Source organism: Salvelinus fontinalis, chromosome 1 (genome assembly GCF_029448725.1).
Source record: "Salvelinus fontinalis isolate EN_2023a chromosome 1, ASM2944872v1, whole genome shotgun sequence".
NCBI classification, from domain to species: Eukaryota; Metazoa; Chordata; class Actinopteri; order Salmoniformes; family Salmonidae; genus Salvelinus; species Salvelinus fontinalis.
In genome coordinates, this window is record NC_074665.1 from 10,570,482 (window position 1) to 10,591,903 (window position 21,422).

General features: G+C 42.1%; 2 protein-coding genes across 3 annotated transcripts in view; one reads left to right on the forward strand and one right to left on the reverse strand.

Annotated features, from left to right (window-relative positions):
• The window catches only part of LOC129814797 (calcineurin subunit B type 1-like), a 40,983-nt gene extending 24,405 nt beyond the window's left edge, over nt 1-16,578 (forward strand). Inside the window, exons 1-5 of one of the 2 annotated variants that reach the window (XM_055867872.1) lie at nt 9,014-9,218; nt 9,802-9,978; nt 11,362-11,421; nt 11,664-11,848; nt 13,986-16,578. In XM_055867872.1, coding sequence (XP_055723847.1) covers nt 9,119-9,218; nt 9,802-9,978; nt 11,362-11,421; nt 11,664-11,848; nt 13,986-14,033 — 570 coding nt within the window. In that variant the 5' untranslated portion in view covers nt 9,014-9,118 and the 3' untranslated portion in view covers nt 14,034-16,578. Of the gene's footprint in view, nt 1-9,013; nt 9,219-9,801; nt 9,979-11,361; nt 11,422-11,663; nt 11,849-13,985 lie in introns of those variants that run through there. The other variant, XM_055867958.1, reaches the window with a different exon arrangement.
• A 96-nt stretch (nt 16,579-16,674) lies between these two features.
• pno1 (partner of NOB1 homolog) lies at nt 16,675-21,275 on the reverse strand. Its single transcript, XM_055867797.1, has 7 exons — nt 20,970-21,275; nt 20,436-20,585; nt 20,264-20,347; nt 19,657-19,717; nt 19,008-19,125; nt 18,816-18,886; nt 16,675-17,169 (listed from the first exon to the last, which is right to left on the reverse strand). The coding sequence occupies exons 1-7, from the start codon at nt 21,168-21,170 to the stop codon at nt 17,102-17,104; spliced, it is 753 nt and encodes a 250-aa protein (XP_055723772.1). The 5' UTR covers nt 21,171-21,275; the 3' UTR covers nt 16,675-17,101.
• Nucleotides 21,276-21,422: the final 147 nt, after the last annotated feature.

The following is a 21,422-nucleotide window of genomic DNA, read 5'->3' on the forward strand; positions in this document are numbered from 1 at the left end:
GCCATGTAAGAAAGCTAACGTTTAAGTTCCTTGCTCAGAACATGAGAACATATGAAAGCTGGTGGTTCCTTTTAACATGAGTCTTCAATATTCCCAGGTAAGAAGTTTTAGGTTGTAGTTATTATAGGAATTATAGGACTATTTCTCTCTATACGATTTGTATTTCATATACCTTTGACTATTGGATGTTCTTATAGGCACTTTATTATTGCCAGTGTAACAGTATAGCTTCCGTCCATCTCCTCGCTTCTACCTGGGCTCGAACCAGGAACACATCGACAACAGCCACCCTCGAAGCAGCGTTACCCATGCAGAGCAAGGGGAACAACTACTCCAAGTCTCAGAGCGAGTGACGTTTGAAACGCTATTAGCGTGCACCCCGCTAACTAGTTAGCCATTTCACATCGGTTACACCAGCCTAATCTCGGGAGTTGATAGGCTTGAAGTCATAAACAGCGTGAAGCATTGCGAAGAGCTGCTGGCAAAACACATGAAATTGCTGTTTGAATGAATGCTTACGAGCCTGCTGGTGTCTACCAACGCTCAGTCAGACTGCTCTATCAAATATTAAATCATAGACTTAATTATAACATAATAACACACAGAAATACGAGCCTTAGGTCATTAATATGGTAGAATCCGGAAACTATCATCTCGAAAACAAAACATTTATTATTTCAGTGAAATACGGAACCTTTCTGTATTTTATCTAACGGGTGGCATCCATAAGTCTAAATATTCCTGTAACATTGCACACCCTTCAATGTTGTCATAATTACGTAAAATTCTTGCAAATTAGTTCGCAACGAGCCAGGCGGCACAAACTGTTGCATATACCCTGACTCTGCGTGCAATGAACGCAAGAGAAGTGACACAATTTCAGACGCTTAATATTGCCTGCTAAACTGGAATACTTTTAGCTAAATATGCAGGTTTAAAAAATATATACTTTTGTGTATTGATTTTAAGAAAGGCATTGATGTTTATGGTTAGTTACATTCGTGCAACGATTGTGCTTTTTTCGCAAATGCGCTTTTTTAAAATCATCCCCCGTTTGGCGAAATTGGCTGTCTTTGTTAGGAAGAAATAGTCTTCACACAGTTCGCAACGAGCCAGGCGGCCCAAACTGCTGCATATACGCTGACTCTGTTGCAAGGGAAGTGACACAGAAATTCATGTTAGCAGGCAATATTAACTAAATATGCAGGTTTAAAAAATATATACTTGTTTATTGATTTTAAGAAAGGCATCGATGTTTATGGTTAGGTACACGTTGGAGCAACGACAGTCCTTTTTCGCGAATGCGCAACGCAGGACACGCTAGATAAACTAGTAATATCATCATCCATGTGTAGTTAACTAGTGATTGATTGATTGTTTTTTATAAGATAAGTTTAATGCTAGCTAGCAACTTACCCTGGCTTCTTACTGCATTCCCGTAACAGGCAGGCTCCTCGTGGAGTGCAATGAGAGGCAGGTGGTTAGAGCGTTGGACTAGTTTGAATCCTCGAGCTGACAAGGTAAAAATCTGTCGTTCTGCCCCTGAACAAGGCAGTTAACCCACCGTTCCTAGGCCGTCATTGAAAATAAGAATGTGTTCTTAACTGACTTGCTTAGGTAAATAAAGGTGTAAAAAAAAAATATACAGATTTCCGATTATGACAACTTGAAATCGGCCATTCCGATTAATTGGGCGACCTCTAGTCCAAGCCTTTATTTACATGCTGCTGTCCTAGCCATTATCCATCCACTAGCCGTCATTCCATACTGCTGTCCTAGCCATTATCCATCCACTAGCCTTCATTCCATACTGCTGTCCTAGCCATTATCCATCCACTAGCCTTCATTACATGCTGCTGTCCTAGCCATTATCCATCCACTAGCCTTCATTCCATACTGCTGTCCTAGCCATTATCCATCCACTAGCCTTCATTCCATACTGCTGTCCTAGCCATTATCCATCCACTAGCCTTCATTACATGCTGCTGTCCTAGCCATTATCCATCCACTAGCCTTCATTCCATACTGCTGTCCTAGCCATTATCCATCCACTAGCCTTCATTACATGCTGCTGTCCTAGCCATTATCCATCCACTAGCCTTCATTCCATACTGCTGTCCTAGCCATTATCCATCCACTAGCCTTCATTCCATGCTGCTGTCCTAGCCATTATCCATCCACTAGCCTTCATTCCATACTGCTGTCCTAGCCATTATCCATCCACTAGCCTTCATTCCATACTGCTGTCCTAGCCATTATCCATCCACTAGCCTTCATTACATGCTGCTGTCCTAGCCATTATCCATCCACTAGCCTTCATTCCATACTGCTGTCCTAGCCATTATCCATCCACTAGCCTTCATTACATGCTGCTGTCCTAGCCATTATCCATCCACTAGCCTTCATTACATGCTGCTGTCCTAGCCATTATCCATCCACTAGCCTTCATTACATACTGCTGTCCTAGCCATTATCCATCCACTAGCCTTCATTCCATACTGCTGTCCTAGCCATTATCCATCCACTAGCCTTCATTACATGCTGCTGTCCTAGCCATTATCCATCCACTAGCCTTCATTCCATACTGCTGTCCTAGCCATTATCCATCCACTAGCCTTCATTACATGGTGCTGTCCTAGCCATTATCCATCCACTAGCCTTCATTACATGCTGCTGTCCTAGCCATTATCCATCCACTAGCCTTCATTACATGCTGCTGTCCTAGCCATTATCCATCCACTAGCCTTCATTCCATACTGCTGTCCTAGCCATTATCCATCCACTAGCCTTCATTCCATACTGCTGTCCTAGCCATTATCCATCCACTAGCCTTCATTCCATACTGCTGTCCTAGCCATTATCCGTCCACTAGCCTTCATTACATGCTGCTGTCCTAGCCATTATCCATCCACTAGCCTTCATCCCATACTGCTGTCCTAGCCATTATCCATCCACTAGCCTTCATTACATGCTGCTGTCCTAGCCATTATCCATCCACTAGCCTTCATTCCATACTGCTGTCCTAGCCATTATCCATCCACTAGCCTTCATTCCATACTGCTGTCCTAGCCATTATCCATCCACTAGCCTTCATTCCATACTGCTGTCCTAGCCATTATCCATCCACTAGCCTTCATTACATGCTGCTGTCCTAGCCATTATCCATCCACTAGCCTTCATTACATGCTGCTGTCCTAGCCATTATACATCCACTAGCCTTCATTCCATACTGCTGTCCTAGCCATTATCCATCCACTAGCCTTCATTCCATACTGCTGTCCTAGCCATTATCCATCCACTAGCCTTCATTACATGCTGCTGTCCTAGCCATTATCCGTCCACTAGCCTTCATTCCATACTGCTGTCCTAGCCATTATCCATCCACTAGCCTTCATTCCGTACTGCTGTACTAGCCATTATCCATCCACTAGCCTTCATTACATGCTGCTGTCCTAGCCATTATCCATCCACTAGCCTTCATTCCATACTGCTGTCTTAGCCATTATCCATCCACTAGCCTTCATTACATGCTACTGTCCTAGCCATTATCCATCCACTAGCCTTCATTCCATACTGCTGTCCTAGCCATTATCCATCCACTAGCCTTTATTCCATACTGCTGTCCTAGCCATTATCCATCCACTAGCCTTCATTCTGTCAGTTGCACTAGAATCCCTCCCCTCCCCCCTCCACACCACACACACAACCTCATTGGCTCAATAAAAAGCCATTATGCTAATAGGGTTGGTGTCATGTGTTGGCCTGGCAGCATAAGTACAAGGCTGCTCATTTAAAAGTACACACACCCCCCCACAGACACCGACACACGGGTCTAATGGACAAAACGATGATGTAATCTTTCTGTGGGGTGAGATTAATGCTCATTTGATTGCCCGTTGTGCAACAGTCTTTTTTCTTCTCTGAAAAATAAAAGCCAGGAGCTGTGCTGTGTGTGTGCATGCGACCGTGTGTGCCTGCATACCATGCATACCAGGGTTTTTTCCAGTAATAGCCGGCTTTTGGCCTGCAACATTTTATTTATAAATATACACTGCTCAAAAAAATAAAGGGAACACTTAAACAACACAATGTAACTCCAAGTCAATCACACTTCTGTGAAATCAAACTGTCCACTTAGGAAGCAACACTGATTGACAATAAATTTCACATGCTGTTGTGCAAATGGAATAGACAAAAGGTGGAAATTATAGGCAATTAGTAAGACACCCCCAAAAAAGGAATGGTTCTGCAGGTGGTGACCACAGACCACTTCTCAGTTCCTATGCTTCCTGGCTGATGTTTTGGTCACTTTTGAATGCTGGCGGTGCTTTCATTCTAGTGGTAGCATGAGACGGAGTCTACAACCCACACAAGTGGCTCAGGTAGTGCAGTTCATCCAGGATGGCACATCAATGCGAGCTGTGGCAAAAAGGTTTGCTGTGTCTGTCAGCGTAGTGTCCAGAGCATGGAGGCGCTACCAGGAGACAGGCCAGTACATCAGGAGACGTGGAGGAGGCCGTAGGAGGGCAACAACCCAGCAGCATGACAGCTACCTCCGCCTTTGTGCAAGGAGGTGCACTGCCAGAGCCCTGCAAAATGACCTCCAGCAGGCCACAAATGTGCATGTGTCTGCTCAAACGGTCAGAAACAGACTCCATGAGGGTGGTATGAGGGCCCGACGTCCACAGGTGGGGGTTGTGCTTACAGCCCAACACCGTGCAGGACGTTTGGCATTTGCCAGAGAACACCAAGATTGGCAAATTCGCCACTGGTGCCCTGTGCTCTTCACAGATGAAAGCAGGTTCACACTGAGCACATGAGGACATGTGACAGACGTGACAGAGTCTGGAGACGACGTGGAGAACGTTCTGCTGCCTGCAACATCCTCCAGCATGACCGGTTTGGCGGTGGGTCAGTCATGGTGTGGGGTGGCATTTCTTTGTGGGGCCGCACAGCCCTCCATGTGCTCGCCAGAGGTAGCCTGACTGCCATTAGGTACCGAGATGAGATCCTCAGACCCCTTGTGAGACCATATGCTGACACATGCACATTTGTGGCCTGCTGGAGGTCCTTTTGCAGGGCTCTGGCAGTGCACCTCTTTGCACAAAGGCGGAGGTAGCGGTCCTGCTGCTGGGTTGTTGCCCTCCTATGGCCTCCTCCACGTCTCCTGATGTACTGGCCTGTCTCCTGGTAGCGCCTCCATGCTCTGGACACTACGCTGACAGACACAACAAACCTTTTTGCCACAGCTCGCATTGATGTGCCATCCTGGATGAACTCCACTACCTGAGCCACTTGTGTGGGTTGTAGACTCCGTCTCATGCTACCACTAGAGTGAAAGCACCGCCAGCATTCAAAAGTGACCAAAACATCAGCCAGGAAGCATAGGAACTGAGAAGTGGTCTGTGATCACCACCTGCAGAATCACTCCTTTTTTGGGGGTGTCTTGCTAATTGCCTATAATTTCCACCTTTTGTCTATTCCATTTGCACAACAGCATGTGAAATGTATTGTCAATCAGTGTTGCTTCCTAAGTGGACAGTTTGATTTCACAGAAGTGTGATTGACTTGGAGTTACATTGTGTTGTTTAAGTGTTCCCTTTATTTTTTTGAGCAGTGTATATATATATATATATATATATATATATATATATATATATATATATATATATATATATATATATATATATATATATATATAAAAGCCAATAAATAAAATTGCCTCCTGTCCAATTGTCCAGGAGAAGAAGAATGAAAAAACCTATGAATTGGGGATCTATCATCCCACAGTTTGTTTTGAAATATTTTTCTTGACGAGCTGATGTTTTAGTCATTTAGCAGACGCTCTTATCCAGAGCAGTTAGAATGAAGTGCCTTGCTCAAGGGCACATCGACAGATTTTTCTCCTAGTCGTTTCGGGGATTCAAACCAGTGACCTTTTTAGTTACTGGCCCAACACACTCAACCACTAGGCTAGCTGCCGCCCCTGACTAATAGAATAGGTCAACTTTTTCTTCTATGGGGGACAGTAGATTGACAGGCTAGTGATTTTGATGTTCGTTACTTGTCTTGTTGTCTGAGGAAAAGTTAATGTGGACAGTCATTCAAACACCTTCAAAGCGCTCATCAGAATTAGGTAAGAATTACCGCACGTCGCTGCATCCTAGACGTGCATGTACTGTTAATATGAATTAGCATCATCTAAAAGGGATTTCTGTCATTCTGAGCACCGTGGGTGGACGCCCTAATCAGGTTATTCACCCAACGCATATAGGTCCGGTCAATTTTAAATGCTGCCGGTCAAATGTTCAGCTTATATGTCTATTTATGTCTGTGTGTGTCTCGCTATGTGCTCATGTCTGTGTTTGTTTGTGTGTGTGTGGTTTGGGGGGGCTAGCAGCAGGTTCCTGTTGCCTAGTAACACAGTTAAAAGTGAATCCGGTATTGATGAGCAAATGGTCTCTTTCTGCTGTGTGGAGTATCATCATAATGATCTTAGTCACTAAGTAGGACGTCCCTCCAAGCAGGACATCATTAGCATATCTCAAGGACACTATTCCAAATGTGGACTGCATTTCAGTAAGGACTTCTGATTAGCGATCCTACGTCTTGCCTTGTGTATCAGTCATCATATAGTATTGGGATCCCGAGTGGCACAGCGGTCTAAGACATTGCATCTCAGTGCAAGAGGGGTCAGTACAGTCCCTGGTTCAAATCCAGGCTGTATCACATCCAGCTGTGATTGGGAGTCCTGTACTCCTAGTACAGACTTTAACCAACAGTCCAGTCTACTACTCCTAGTACAGACTTTAACCAACAGTCCAGTCTACTACTCCTAGTACAGACTTTAACCAACAGTCCAGTCTACTACTCCTAGTACAGACTTTAACCAACAGTCCAGTCTACTACTCCTAGTACAGACTAACAGTCCAGTCTACTACTCCTAGTACAGACTTTAACCAACAGTCCAGTCTACTACTCCTAGTACAGACTTTAACCAACAGTCCAGTCTACTACTCCTAGTACAGACTTTAAGCAACAGTCCAGTCTACTACTACTAGTACAGACTAACTAACAGTCCAGTCTACTACTCCTAGTACAGACTTTAACTAACAGTCCAGTCTACTAGTCCTAGTACAGACTTTAACCAACAGTCCAGTCTACTAGTCCTAGTACAGACTTTAACCAACAGTCCAGTCTACTACTCCTAGTACAGACTTTAACCAACAGTCCAGTCTACTACTCCTAGTACAGACTTTAACCAACAGTCCAGTCTACTACTCCTAGTACAGACTTTAACCAACAGTCCAGTCTACTACTCCTAGTACAGACTTTAACCAACAGTCCAGTCTACTACTCCTAGTACAGACTAACAGTCCAGTCTACTACTCCTAGTACAGACTAACAGTCCAGTCTACTACTCCTAGTACAGACTAACAGTCCAGTCTACTACTCCTAGTACAGACTAACAGTCCAGTCTACTACTCCTAGTACAGACTAACAGTCCAGTCTACTACTCCTAGTACAGACTAACAGTCCAGTCTACTACTCCTAGTACAGACTAACAGTCCAGTCTACTACTCCTAGTACAGACTTTAACCAACAGTCCAGTCTACTACTCCTAGTACAGACTAACAGTCCAGTCTACTACTCCTAGTACAGACCAACAGTCCAGTCTACTACTCCTAGTACAGACTAACAGTCCAGTCTACTACTCCTAGTACAGACTTTAACCAACAGTCCAGTCTACTACTCCTAGTACAGACTTTAACCAACAGTCCAGTCTACTACTCCTAGTACAGACTTTAACCAACAGTCCAGTCTACTACTCCTAGTACAGACTTTAACCAACAGTCCAGTCTACTACTCCTAGTACAGACTTTAACCAACAGTTCAGTGTACAACCTAATAGTGGTGTCAGCCAGACTCAAACACATGATGTCACCTAATAGTGGTGTCAGCCAGACTAAAATACTCAATTTGGAGGAAGGGCCAGTTTACTGTAAGTGTGAAGTAGCAAGGCATAAATTAAAGGAAAATTCCCTCCAAAAACGATATTTTGGTATTTGTTTCATTAGTCCCTTGTTGACATAGTCCTAAAATCTTTTGCTTTTCAGCAATTAAGTTTAAAATTTATGTAACTTTTCAAATTTAAGAATCATCCGTGTAGGATGTATTTTGCATCATGATGTAAAACACAGCATCATGTGATGTAAAGCACAGCATCATGTGATGTAAAGCACAGCATCATGTGATGTAAAGCACAGCATCATACGGAGATGATTTCTGTATTTTGAAAGTTACATAACTTGAAAAACCACTTAATTATCAGGTAGAGCAGGAATATGTGAATAGCCCTGATTTAGGGGATAATCTCAGACATTGGGTTCAGTCCCACACAGAAATATCATAACATAATCTACTGTATCTGTGTACTGCAATCTAGTTAACCACTTTCATTAGGCCTAAAACAAATGTAATAGTACATTGTCAATATATCCTTCTCTAAGAAAAAGTAGTGAGAGACAGATGGCAGAAGGCAGATTTGTTCCCCGGAGATCGGGCTGTGGAGTGCCTACAGCAACTGCTGCCTCTATACTCGTATACCACTCACACAGTCATCCCTCTAGCTTCTGTTTAGTCATCAGGCTAATGCATGGTGGCGTCGTCCAAACCAAAATGCACACACACACACATCTCTCTCTCCCTTTATCTCACACTCATTCCATTTCTCTCTGGATCATAGCTTTCTGCAACAGCTAAGTCTCTCTGTTCTCTCTCTCTCTTTACTACCCTCCCTCTCAGTTGAACTCCCCCCTCCTCTCTCTCTCTCTCTCTCTCTCTCTTTACTACCCTCCCTCTCAGTTGATCTCCCCCCTCCTCTCTCTCAATTCTGTGAGGTTTGTCTAAAGATGAATAGCTATATCTGACTATCGGTAGTACAGATTAGAGTAGTATTGTGGGGGGAGGGAGGGGGAGGGGCAGTAGACCGGTTCACGTGATCATGGCGTGTCTGAATAAGCTTATATTGTAGTTAGTATCTATGTTATTACAAGGCTTACCCCATGCTACTGTGAGAGGGGACAACAGAAACTAGGTGGGATCAGTACTCTCTGTAATGGCAGGAGCTCACAAGGCACAGGGCAACAAGCTCTCCTCGGGGACGGGGACAGCTAGGGCTGTTTGTACTACCCACATCGACATGGCCAACAACAGATGTAAGTTCACTCAACTGGAAGATTTCAGGCAATGTTTGTGTAGTTAACTTGATCTTTTGTTTTTTTCCCCTGCCTGTGTTTTAAAGACACTGTTGCTGTGTCAGGTCTGTTGCCATGTCAGGTCTGTTGCCGTGTCAGGTCTGTTGCCGTGTCGGGTCTGTGTAGGTGGGGAGGAAGAGAGTAGTCCTCGCCTACATATCGTCATTAGACCACATTAGACCCATGTGTGTGGGTACAGGGTTTGCTGGGTGCCTACCTGCATAGATCTACCCGTGTATGTGTTAATGTGTTGCGTGTCTATATTCCAGGATATCTAGGTAAGCTGACGGCTACTTTTAATGACAAAGGTTTTTACTTGCAATGACTGTGATACTGTATGTGGTTGTCTTGCCTACGTTGGTGGAATACACTGACTGGAAGTCGCTCTGGATAAGTGTGTGTTAAATAATTACCAAAATGTAACGTCTCTACTCATGTAATTTTGTTCATGATCCCTCTCTTTTCTCCTGTTTCGCTCTCTCTCTTTTCTCCTGTCTCGCTCTCTCTCTTTTCTCGTCTCTCTCTCTCTCTCTGTCCCCTCCAGTCGATGCTGATGAGATTAAGCGTCTGGGAAAGAGGTTTAAGAAACTGGACCTAGATAACTCTGGATCCCTTAGCGTGGAGGAGTTCATGTCCCTGCCAGAACTTCAGCAGAACCCTCTGGTTCAGAGGGTCATCGACATCTTCGACACCGATGGAAACGGAGAGGTGGACTTCAAGGGTAAGCCAGAGCGCAAGAGTAGCCTGGTCCCAGATCTGTTGTCTCCTTCTATAGCCTGGCCCCAGATCTGTTGTCTCCTTCTATAGCCTGGTCCCAGATCTATTGTCTCCTTCTATAGCCTGGTCCCAGATCTGGTGTCTCCTTCTATAGCCAGGTCCCAGATCTGGTGTCCCCTTCTATAGCCTGGTCCCAGATCTGGTGTCTCCTTCCATAGCCTGGTCCCAGATCTGTTTGTGATTTTGCCTATACCATTGTGTATGACAATTTTTACTGGTGAATAAATGCTTGGGACCAACAATGTCTTTGAATTTAATCTCATTTGCTGAAATCAAGGACAATAATATCAGGGACATCAGTGTTGGTAAACAGATCTATTGTCCTCCTGTCTGAGAATGTCCCCAGCACAGTACATGGTGGCTACACTAGAGGGGTATAATACAAACCAGGATCAATGAGCTGTCCAGAAAATGAATTGTCTGAAATAACTTTTTATTTTTTTTAGAAAGAAAAGCTTGACATGGGCATTGTCTCATTGACTCAACAACCAAACAAACACATATCTGAGTTTAGCTTTCTTAATTAACCAGAAGATCTATATTTATTAGCTGGCTAACTCATTGATCCTGCTTCCTGATAGTTGTTGGTTGAAAATACAATCTACACAGGACCTTCTAATCAGCAGGTTTCCATATCACCATGCAGTAGATTCATCAATAGACCAATAACAAAGAGAGTTCTGAACCTCTCTGCCAATAACAGCTAGTTCTCAGTTTTCCCCTCCCCACTCAGACCACTTCCAGACAGTCCTAGCAAGAATCTTACTTGAGAAATAGCTATTTTTGCACATTTTAATGGAAATCATTAGAGTAAGGTACTTAGTTGTTACCCAGAAATTAGTTTATATTGATATAAAATGGCTGCATTGGGCCTTTAATCACATTGCATGATTAACAAACGGATCTGGATGACCAGGGAGAGAGGTTGGGACTTCCAGTGTTTCTCTCGGTCTACTCTGCTCTGCCTAACAGTACCTGCAGAGACAGTAGTAACACAGGACAGTCAGGAGTAGATAGCCTAGATTCCATCCGGATATACAGCACGATTTACATTTTTAAAGATCATTTCCGATTGAGCCGACATATCCATCGTTTAACGTGAATGCGGTCTCCGCGAAAACATTGCCTTTAAAAGTTGCATAGAGGAAAGGGGGCTGATTGAATATAGCCCTAAGTATGGATTGTAGTAGTTTGCTACTGAGATTTTGATTGAACTTATGAATGCATAAGTAGTGTATTTGATCACTCCAATTTATATAAAATGATTGCGTACAGTATAAGAAGTCAAATAATGTCTGACTCTAAACCATCTCTCCCCCCCCATCAGAATTCATTGAGGGAGTCTCACAATTCAGTGTCAAGGGGGACAAGGAGTCAAAGCTTCGGTGTAAGTAGACAAATCTACTCCATCTCCATTACATCCTACATCTATACACCTCTCACCACACAAAGTTAAATGATCTGATCTACAAAGACAAAACCCATCCCCTGTCCTCCACTTCCCAAAGTAGAAACAGAATGCCTGATAGCATCAATGAGGCTTTCTCCAAAATACAAAACCAAAAGGTCTGTGTTCAGGATCGCTGACTTCACCGACACATCCTTCCACGTCCCCCCCCCCCCCTCTAGTTGCCTTCCGGATCTACGACATGGACAAGGATGGCTACATCTCCAATGGGGAGCTCTTCCAGGTGCTGAAGATGATGGTAGGAAACAACCTGAAGGACACACAGCTCCAGCAGATCGTGGACAAGACCATCATCAACGCAGACAAGGACGGAGACGGCAGGATATCCTTCGAAGAGTTCTGCTTAGTAAGTCTGGGGTTGTGGGTGGCGGGGGAACTGGGGTCGTGTGTGGCTGGGGTCGTGGGTGGCTGGGGTCGTGGGTGGCTGGGGAACTGGGGTGGCGGGGGAACTGGGGTCGTGGGTGGCTGGGGTCGTGTTAACTGGAGTCGTGGGTGGCGGGGGAACTGGGGTTGTGGGTGGCTGGGGTCGTGTTGACTGGGGTCGTGGGTGGCTGGGGAACTGGGGTCGTGGGTGGCTGGGGTTGTGATGACTGGGGTCGTGGGTGGCTGGGGAACTGGGGTCGTGGGTGGCTGGGGTTGTGATGACTGGGGTCGTGGGTGGCTGGGGAACTGGGGTCGTGGGTGGCTGGGGTTGTGATGACTGGGGTCGTGGGTGGCTGGGGAACTGGGGTTGTGGGTGGCGGGGGGGTTAAAAGGATACTGCAAGATGCTACCGTACCTGTAGACTTTAGCCAGTTAGCATTGGCTCGCGAAACTACCTCTAACTTCCTTCATACTGCACGCAGAGGACATTTTCCAGAATTGTGCAACCCTATTGGGGGTGAACTCCAGTTCTGGAGAGCTGTTATGGTTGATGGCTTCTCCTACCCAGCTCTAACACACCAGAGGGCTTATTCAGTGGAGAGTAATGTTATGTATAGAGCATGATTCTAGCCCATTTCTGAATAAGCTATATTTGGCACATATTTCTCTAAGGCAGCGGTTCCCAAACTTTTCCGTTCCGGGGACGACCAAATCACCGTCAAAAGCTCTCGAGGACCACCATTGGCAGTAAAATGTTGTACATTTTAGCAGTGAATGTAACAAATTACAGGCTTATTATTATTATTATTATAAACAATTTGAATTTTGAAAAGTAATGTCAAACTGCTTATAATACAATTAATACTCCCAACTGTTATTTTCTTTGGAAGATTTTTTTTAATTTGTATTTAATTACATTTTTTTATCAAAAATAATTGTCTGAACAGGTTGTAAACCACTGCTCCTAGAGTCTTGAACTGAAACACTGTTCTTGTGGGAGTATTACCTTCAGGACAACTCAGAATGTTGGACCATGGTTATAATTGGTTTGTGCTGGAGCAGCCCAAGGTTGTTGTGAAGGGATTGTGTGACTTGAGACTCATTCATTAAAATAGCTGAGAGTGTAAGACAGTATTACAGAAAAGACAAGGGGTTAACAGGATACTGTAGTTATACTAGTATTAACACGATACTGTAGTTATACTAGTATTAACAGGATACTGTTGTTATACTAGTATTAACAAGATACTGTAGTTATACTAGTATTAACACGATACTGTAGTTATACTAGTATTAACAGGATACTGTAGTTATACTAGTATTAAGGGGTTAACAGGATACTGTAGTTATACTAGTATTAACAGGATACTGTAGTTATACTAGTATTAACAGGATACTGTAGTTATACTAGTATTAACAGGATACTGTAGTTATACTAGTATTAAGGGGTTAACAGGATACTGTAGTTATACTAGTATTAACAGGATACTGTAGTTATACTAGTATTAACAGGATACTGTAGTTATACTAGTATTAACAGGATACTGTAGTTATACTAGTATTAACAGGATACTGTAGTTATACTAGTATTAACAGGATACTGTAGTTATACTAGTATTAACAGGATACTGTAGTTATACTAGTATTAACAGGATACTGTTGTTATACTAGTATGAACAGGATACTGTAGTTATACTAGTATTAACAGGATACTGTAGTTATACTAGTATTAACAGGATACTGTAGTTATACTAGTATTAACAGGATACTGTTGTTATACTAGTATTAACAGGATACTGTTGTTATACTAGTATTAACAGGATACTGTAGTTATACTAGTATTAACAGGATACTGTAGTTATACTAGTATTAAAAGGACAATGTAGTTATACTAGTATTAAGGGGTTAACAGGATACTGTAGTTATACTAGTATTAAGGGGTTAACAGGACAATGTAGTTATACTAGTGTTAAGTTGCCTCTCTTAGTTGGAATCATGTTGCGTGATCTTGAATTCTGCTCATTTAGCCAATAGCATTAAGAATCAATGTGTTCCAGCCTGCTTTTACTCTAGAATTGGAATAAGAACTATTTGGTTCTGTTCCTTCTCTCTTCCCCTAGGTGGTGGGTGGCCTTGACATACACAAAAAGATGGTGGTAGACGTGTGAGCCTGTCCCTCCGCTCCTCTCCCTCCCTCGCTTTCTTCTCCATCGGTCTCTGAAGATCTGCTCAAGACGTCTGGCAAACACTTTGTGTATTTCAATGGAAGTATTCTCTCTCCCCGTGAAGCTACTTTTTTTCTAAACAAGCCACAAGCTTCGCGAAGCCAATTTAGTTGTGTTATTGAACTCCTATCCTCTCAATAACCTGAAGGACAGCTATTCTCGTTTGTAAGAGCATCCCAGTTTGAGGGAGGGAGGGAGGGGAAAGGGTGGCTTGATTATATTTTGTTTTGTAATGTTATTTTTTAAATATTTATTTTTGTTCTGGTCTCTTTTTTTTATAGACAAGTATATCTATAATGTTTATTTTGTGGGGAAATGTGTCGTTATCTGAGGTGTTGCGTTTAAATAATATACTTGATTTCGGTTACAATTCAAAACGTAGGGTATAAAGTGCCAACCAGGACATATCGTATTGTTATTATTAAGTATCCACCATTGCTGTCAGTGATGAGTCAAACACTCACTGCATGATCACTAATGGTTAGATGCAAATTTCATTTTCAAAAATAAACAGCAGTTTCTTTTGCACTATTTGACTCTTGAACAGGTTGGATTAAACCATTTGACTCTTGAGCAGGTTGGATTAGATCAATTAAGCCATTTGACTATTGATCAAGTTGGATTAGATCAATCAAGCCATTTGAATCTTGATCAAGTTGGATTAGATAAATTAAACCATTTGACTCTTGAGCAGGTTGGATTAGATAAATTAAACCACTTGACTCTTGAGCAGGTTGGATTAGATAAATTAAGACATTTGACTCTTGAGCAGGTTGGATTAGATAAATTAAACCACTTGACTCTTGAGCAGGTTGATTAGATCAATTAAGTTTCTGATCACATTAAATATACAATACCTGTTGGAAGCTTAGAGTGATAGGATGTTTTATTTATATATGTTTATACTTTGAGATTATTATTCTAAACGTAGAGATAGATACCAAGAAAGTGATGTCTTTGCATACTTATTTGTATTTTACTTTAACGACACGTTTTCACGTTGAACCATATGACAATCCCCCAATGTAAATGGGCGGCAGGTAGCCTAGCAGTCAGAGGCGAGCCAGCAACCGGAGGGTTGCTAGTTTGAATCCCGGGTCTGACGGGAAAAATCTGGAGGGAAGTGAGCTGGTAACCAGAGGGTTGCTGCTGGTGTCAAATCCTAGATGGCATAACCTGCCGTTGTACCCTTGAGCAAGACCCTTAATCCCCCCACAGCAACTGCTCCACGGGCGCCGTAGTATGGCAGAGTCCCCTGCTCTAACCTCTGTGTGTGTGTGTCTTGGGATTAAGTCAAATGTTCCGTTGGACCTTGTGTACAATTGAATGAATTAAAGGATATTGTACAGCTTGATCACTCAAGTTGGGGAAAAAATCTCTTAACATGGACCATCTATGTATTTGTATTTTATTAAATTTTGAACTGAGGAACATTCTAAAATATCGAGATGAGAAAGATTTAATGAATGTCAGTTAGTTAGACTCAACTGCAGGCAGCATATTAACTGTATATTAGGTCAATGTTTGCTCATCTCAGAGAGGCTGCAGCAGGCAATGTTAAAACAGCCCATGAATAGTGCAGTTAGAATAGAGGGTTCTTTCTAATGCAACAATGGGAGTTACTCGTAAACTTGACATGATAAATGGGAATACTGTACATTAGAAAGGGAAGATTTAAGAACCCATCACGATCGCTTCATCGGTCCTCTCCCTACGTGGTATTCACAGTAGGGAGAATGACACAAGTTTAACCAAACTGCAATTTAAGGTGAAATGCGCATCCCGAAAAAATAATTGTAACAAAATGGCGGCGGGTTGCATTTTAATGATTCGATAGTTGGTTTGGAAACCATTGTTTTTAGTGAGACGTCTCAAATGCCTCCCTGCTCCCTATATAGTGTACTACTTTTTAACCAGGGCCCAATGCTCAGGTCAAAATAAGTTCATATAGGGCACTGTACAAGTGGCTTTGCTTGGGCCTCCTATGTTTGCATGATGATTTTCCTTGTGCACGTAGATGATCCATTTAAATAATCCTCGTTAAACACGTGAATGGTGAGGTCAGTAATAATGATATTTAATAATCTACTGGGAAACATAAATGGATTTTGTCCAACTTTGTTAAATGTTCACATTATGAGCAGTAATCCAAACAACCTGGAACTACACGTTAACTTTGTATTCCCCCCCCCCACCCCGATCAGTGAGATGATGCTTCTGGTCCCAAAGGCAACCGCCACTCACTGTACTCTGCACTGTTTTGTATAGAAGCTTTCCTTTCCGTCATCTATATAGTTCAGAATTTAGTTCTGCAAGTACTACTTTCTCTGAAGGGGACTCGGTGCTTTTTAGTTTGTGTGGAAACTGAAACGGTTAAGTTTGACTAATAGTTATTTTCCCCTTTCTCTGCATGCTGCATCTGATGCTGTGGGACTGTTGGAAACTTGATATTGTATGAAAAAAATAAACACACTTTGAAACATTTTAAGTACGAGTTGTGTGTGGTCACTGTTTCCCCGGTGTGTCGTGGGGTTTCTGGGTCAATTTGGCACTTTAGTCTCACAGAAAACTACACAGTTTCACATTAGGGTTTCTGAATTTTTATTTACAATGACTCAAATTTTCACTTTGTAACAATTAATTGTTGGCCTCCAAATATTTTAAGGTTCAGATTCAAACAATAAGATTTTATTGAAATCCAAAAGACAATTAGGAAAAAGGGGCAAATCATTTACATGCAAATATCCCCTGTGGGAAGAGACAGGCCAGTCCAGATGTCAAAGGCAGGTAGACACCTCCCAGGTCAATATGTCCAGCTTCAACAACAAAAGTCCTGGAAGATGTCAGGCAAGGGCCCACATCCAAAAAGCGTCTCAGGAGTGCTGATCTAGGACCAGGTCCACCCATCCATATTACCTTGTGTTTTAAAAAGGCAAAACCGGTCTTAGATCAGAACCTTGGTGAATACCTGACTTGAATCAGGCGACGAGAATATAAATCCATGTGTGACTTTAGAATCTCTCTGCTGTCCTGCTGGCCACGACCCTGATGTTACCGTACACCTTAGAAGGGGGACTTCCTGTATGGGGAAATAGACATGTATAATATCAATAAAATAGTAACAATCAAAAGTTTGGACACCTACTCATTCAAGGGTTTTTCTTTATTTTTACTATTTTCTACATTGTAGAATAATAGTGAAGACATCAGAAACTATGAAATAACACATGAAATCATGTAGTAACCAAAAAAGGTGTTAAACAAATCCAAATATTTTATATTCTTCACACTAGTCACCCTTTGCATTCTCTCAACCAGCTTCATGAGGTAGTCACCTGGATTGCATTTCAATTAACAGGTGTACATTGTTAAGTTAATTTGTGGAATTTCTTTCCTTAATGCATTTGAGCCAATCAGTTGTTGTGAAAGGGTAGGGGTGGTATACAGAAGATAGCCCTATTTGGTAAAAGACCAAGTCCATATTATGGCAAGAATTACTACATGATTCCATATGTGTTACTTCATAGTTTTGATGTCTTCACTATTATTCTAAAATGTAGAAAATAGTAAAAAGATAAAGAAAAACCCTGGAATGAGTAGGTGTCCAAACTTTTGACTGGTACTGTATATAATATGCTATTTAGCAGATGCTTTTACCCAAAGCCACAGTTATCTTCGCATACACTATTCATATGGGTGACCTGGGAATCGAACCCACAATCCTGGCATTACAAGCGCCATGCTCTAATAACACTGTGGCATTTCCTAAAACACTTCCCATTTTAATACACGGTACTTGGGCAATGGTGAGACGTGATTATATGACAAATTCACATGGCCAATAGAGTGGTGTGGAGAAGCGCCGCCGATCCTTCGTGTCTGGAAGTAATTTAGTCATTGGCACGCGGTAGAGTTGCTGCTTTCTCTTGTCAATTAACTCATGACATTCCTGGATTACTCATTATATTAATAAACGTCTGATTTATTTAACAAATACGATAGTCAGTTTAAAAAAGGTTAAGTGTACAAGACTGTACATATCTGGATGTGTTGGCAAAATGACTACATATCCCATGGAGCCAAGCGGGGAGAGACTGCACGTTGTCATTTCCAAGACCAGTCAGAAACATCCAGCTAATCCGACGCCAATGGATCTCAAAACTGAACTTGTATCCGAGGTAAGTAGCAATGAAAACCTTCTCCACTGTCGTCTTTCGACAGATATTTCAAACCATTCATGACTATACAACAAAACAAATAATTAAAGTTTCTTTCCAGCTCATTTCTTAGTTACATAATAGTAAAGGAGTTTTGCAGTTGAGGATGCGGTATTTATGAAGTTTGGCAATGAGGACGAAACTAGCATAGTTTAGCTATCCAGCTAGTTTAGCCAGGGAAAACAAACTCGGGTCTAGTTCTCTTGTGAGCCCAGCCGGGTGCACATGCGCACTTAAGCTAATTCAGGAGATAGTTTGTATGCCCTGATATCAGGAACTGGTGGCGATAAGTTTGATGAAACAATTCAGAGAAACAAATCAGATGACGTATATTTAAGGTGATCCAATCGATATTCAATCCCGAAATCAGATGTAACTGTCAATAGTAAAACAAAGCTTAAGAAGACATATGAGTGAAACCGGAAAATGAATGGTGTCGCTTCCGGACACGGTATACTCCCCTTCCTCACCACCACTCTACTAACTTCCACATCTCTTTCAGTCTTACCTAAGATGAGGTTGCATATCGCTGTCCGTGCCATCTTAATATTCTGGAAAGATCCTAATATGTGTACTTTTCTGTAAAATATTAAAGACACCAACAAAAAAAGGCCATGATGAAACCATAAATAATAGTCTTTGAATGTAGACCTAGAATTCTAACTATTACGTCATAACATGGGGACATAGCACTACTCACGAGTCTGCCAGAACAATCCTGGTCTTGGTCACATTTTCAATGGTGAATTTTGTTTTGCCTCCTTTCCCTGCTATCCTCCCAATAGCTCTGGACAAATGGTCTCCTTTCAGTGGTTTTACTGCCAATGAAACAGAAAAAGTTAACGCACTTAGTATGGGCAGAGACCGTGCATAGTTTGATTTGATAGTGACAATGTAAATCAATCAAAAGTTATGGAAATGTGCCATATTTAGCCAGCTGGCTAGTTTTCATCTGTAGTCCCGGGGCACAAAATATTAAAAAGGTAGACAATAAGACTGGTTTTACTGACAATAAAAACTATTAATTGAAAGAACCAAGACAGTCAGTGAAAAATGTGCACTTAGTAGTGAAAAGAGCTTGCATACTACAAACAGGGATGAAATTAAGATAACACACTAGCCCAAGGCTAGTACTTTTCAGACCGGGCTAGTAGAAAGTGTGCCTAACTAGCCCGATGACTAGTGAAATGTTGTCTTTTCAAATATGGCACGGCAAAGAATGTCACCGGGGCAAGTACACATCGGGGTTTACAAGCCTGGCTAGCCAGTGCACATAATCCATTCCTGACTAAATATTGTAGGTTGTAAAGGTAGAGCATAACAGTGCTGCCAGACAGGCCCTTAGTTACCATCTGTGACATCAAAGGTTTCTAGGAAAAGTTCATCCAATCTGATGAGAGCAAGGGCATCCTGGGGAGACAGACAAGGTGTTGTTTAGATTCAACAGAACAGGGGAGTTGTATTGTCAAGACGGTAAGGTTAATTAATAGCCTATATTTAGACTAAACTTTAGAGGCCTCCCAAGGGAAAGAGAGACAAGGTGTCAGATTCCTTTTACATGATAAACAGTGGGGTTGTATTCTCAATAGACATTATGCTTTAGGCATAGTCAGCATGTTTAGACTAAAGACTACTGCATGCTAGAGGTTCTGGTAGACTTCCAGGCATTGCGCTAATGCTAGTTAGCAATGGCTCACGAAACTGCCTTCAAACTCCACGCAGTGACAAATGGTATCCATGAGTTAATCTGACTCTGGGTACATAGAAAAACGCATCCATAATATCTCTCACTATCCCTTTAAACATATTTGACTTGAAAGAAGGGAGATGGCCTGTAATTCTCACTATGTCAATATAGAGCAGAGATAGTAGAGTGCTGCTGGATGACTGGATGCTTCTCATTTCATCACCCCAACAAGATAATGCCTTCCTTTACCAGAAGGTGCTGCTGATTACCTCAACCTGGAATCCTAGAACGAAGGCTCGGACGAAGTCTGCAGCTCTCGTGAGAGAGCCAATGTCCTGTGTGTCTTTACATGTCTGAAATGAAAGACACGTTCGTATTAAGGCCTACTTTCTAGACACCAATACAAAATAAAAATCGCTCAGGTAATCTCATTGCACTTACTTTAATTTCCACATTTCTGGTTTTGAGGTTGAATCTGACTTGGAGCTGTAGGTTCTCGACGATGGGTGTGAATATCTTCAGCCAGTTCTCTTTCAGAGGGGTATACCTGTGGGCCGGGACAGCCACCTTACGCATCTCATCAGAACCACCCTGAGACAAGGAGACAAAAAAAATGACAGTGAAAATGTTAGAATTGTCATCGCAACTTCTCAGTGGTATGTACAGATTGTGTCCATTGGCATCTTCAACAGTTTCATGACATTGTTGTGTAGCCTACACTAGAAGAAAACCGCACTGGCTGAATAAAATGTAGTCTTGTGAGACAGTGACACTTAATATTAGTGCGGGCTAAAGGGTTCCATTTGGGGCAGTGTAAGAATAATCATAGCAATAGCGTGACATTGCGCATGTGCAAGACCCAGAACTTACACGGGACGAGAAAAATGTTCTACCCTAACAGGCAAAGTTCAAGCTAAGTGTAATAATTCAGTAAGAAATATGTAGTCATATATAAAAATGTTGGATTTACTTTACCTTAAGTTTGTCGCCTGAAATGGGTGGAAACTGAGGCCGCTTGCATGCTACGGAGTCCTGTGCCTCCATATCGACTCCATCCATCTCGCGTTTTCGCTTCGATGTCTTCTTTGATTTCACCTTTACGAACGCTTCTGTTGTGTCTTCACTGTCCATAGTAGTAGCAACTACCTCCGTTGTTGGACTATTATCAGTGTCCATAACGAATTTCGTTTTTTAACAGTAAATAAAGCAAAAATGTTAGGAGAGGTATATGAAGTTATACACGAGGTTGTTCCCGTGTTTTTGAAAGGACCCAAAGTCTGTTCAACATGCGCCTGAGTGCAGTGTATAATTCTGTATGGATAAAAAAAAAAACATGTTTATATGGTATTATATATATATATATTAATGTCTGCTAGGGAATAGTATGTAATGTTTTGGAAAATATAACGACATTCACAAGTATTCAAC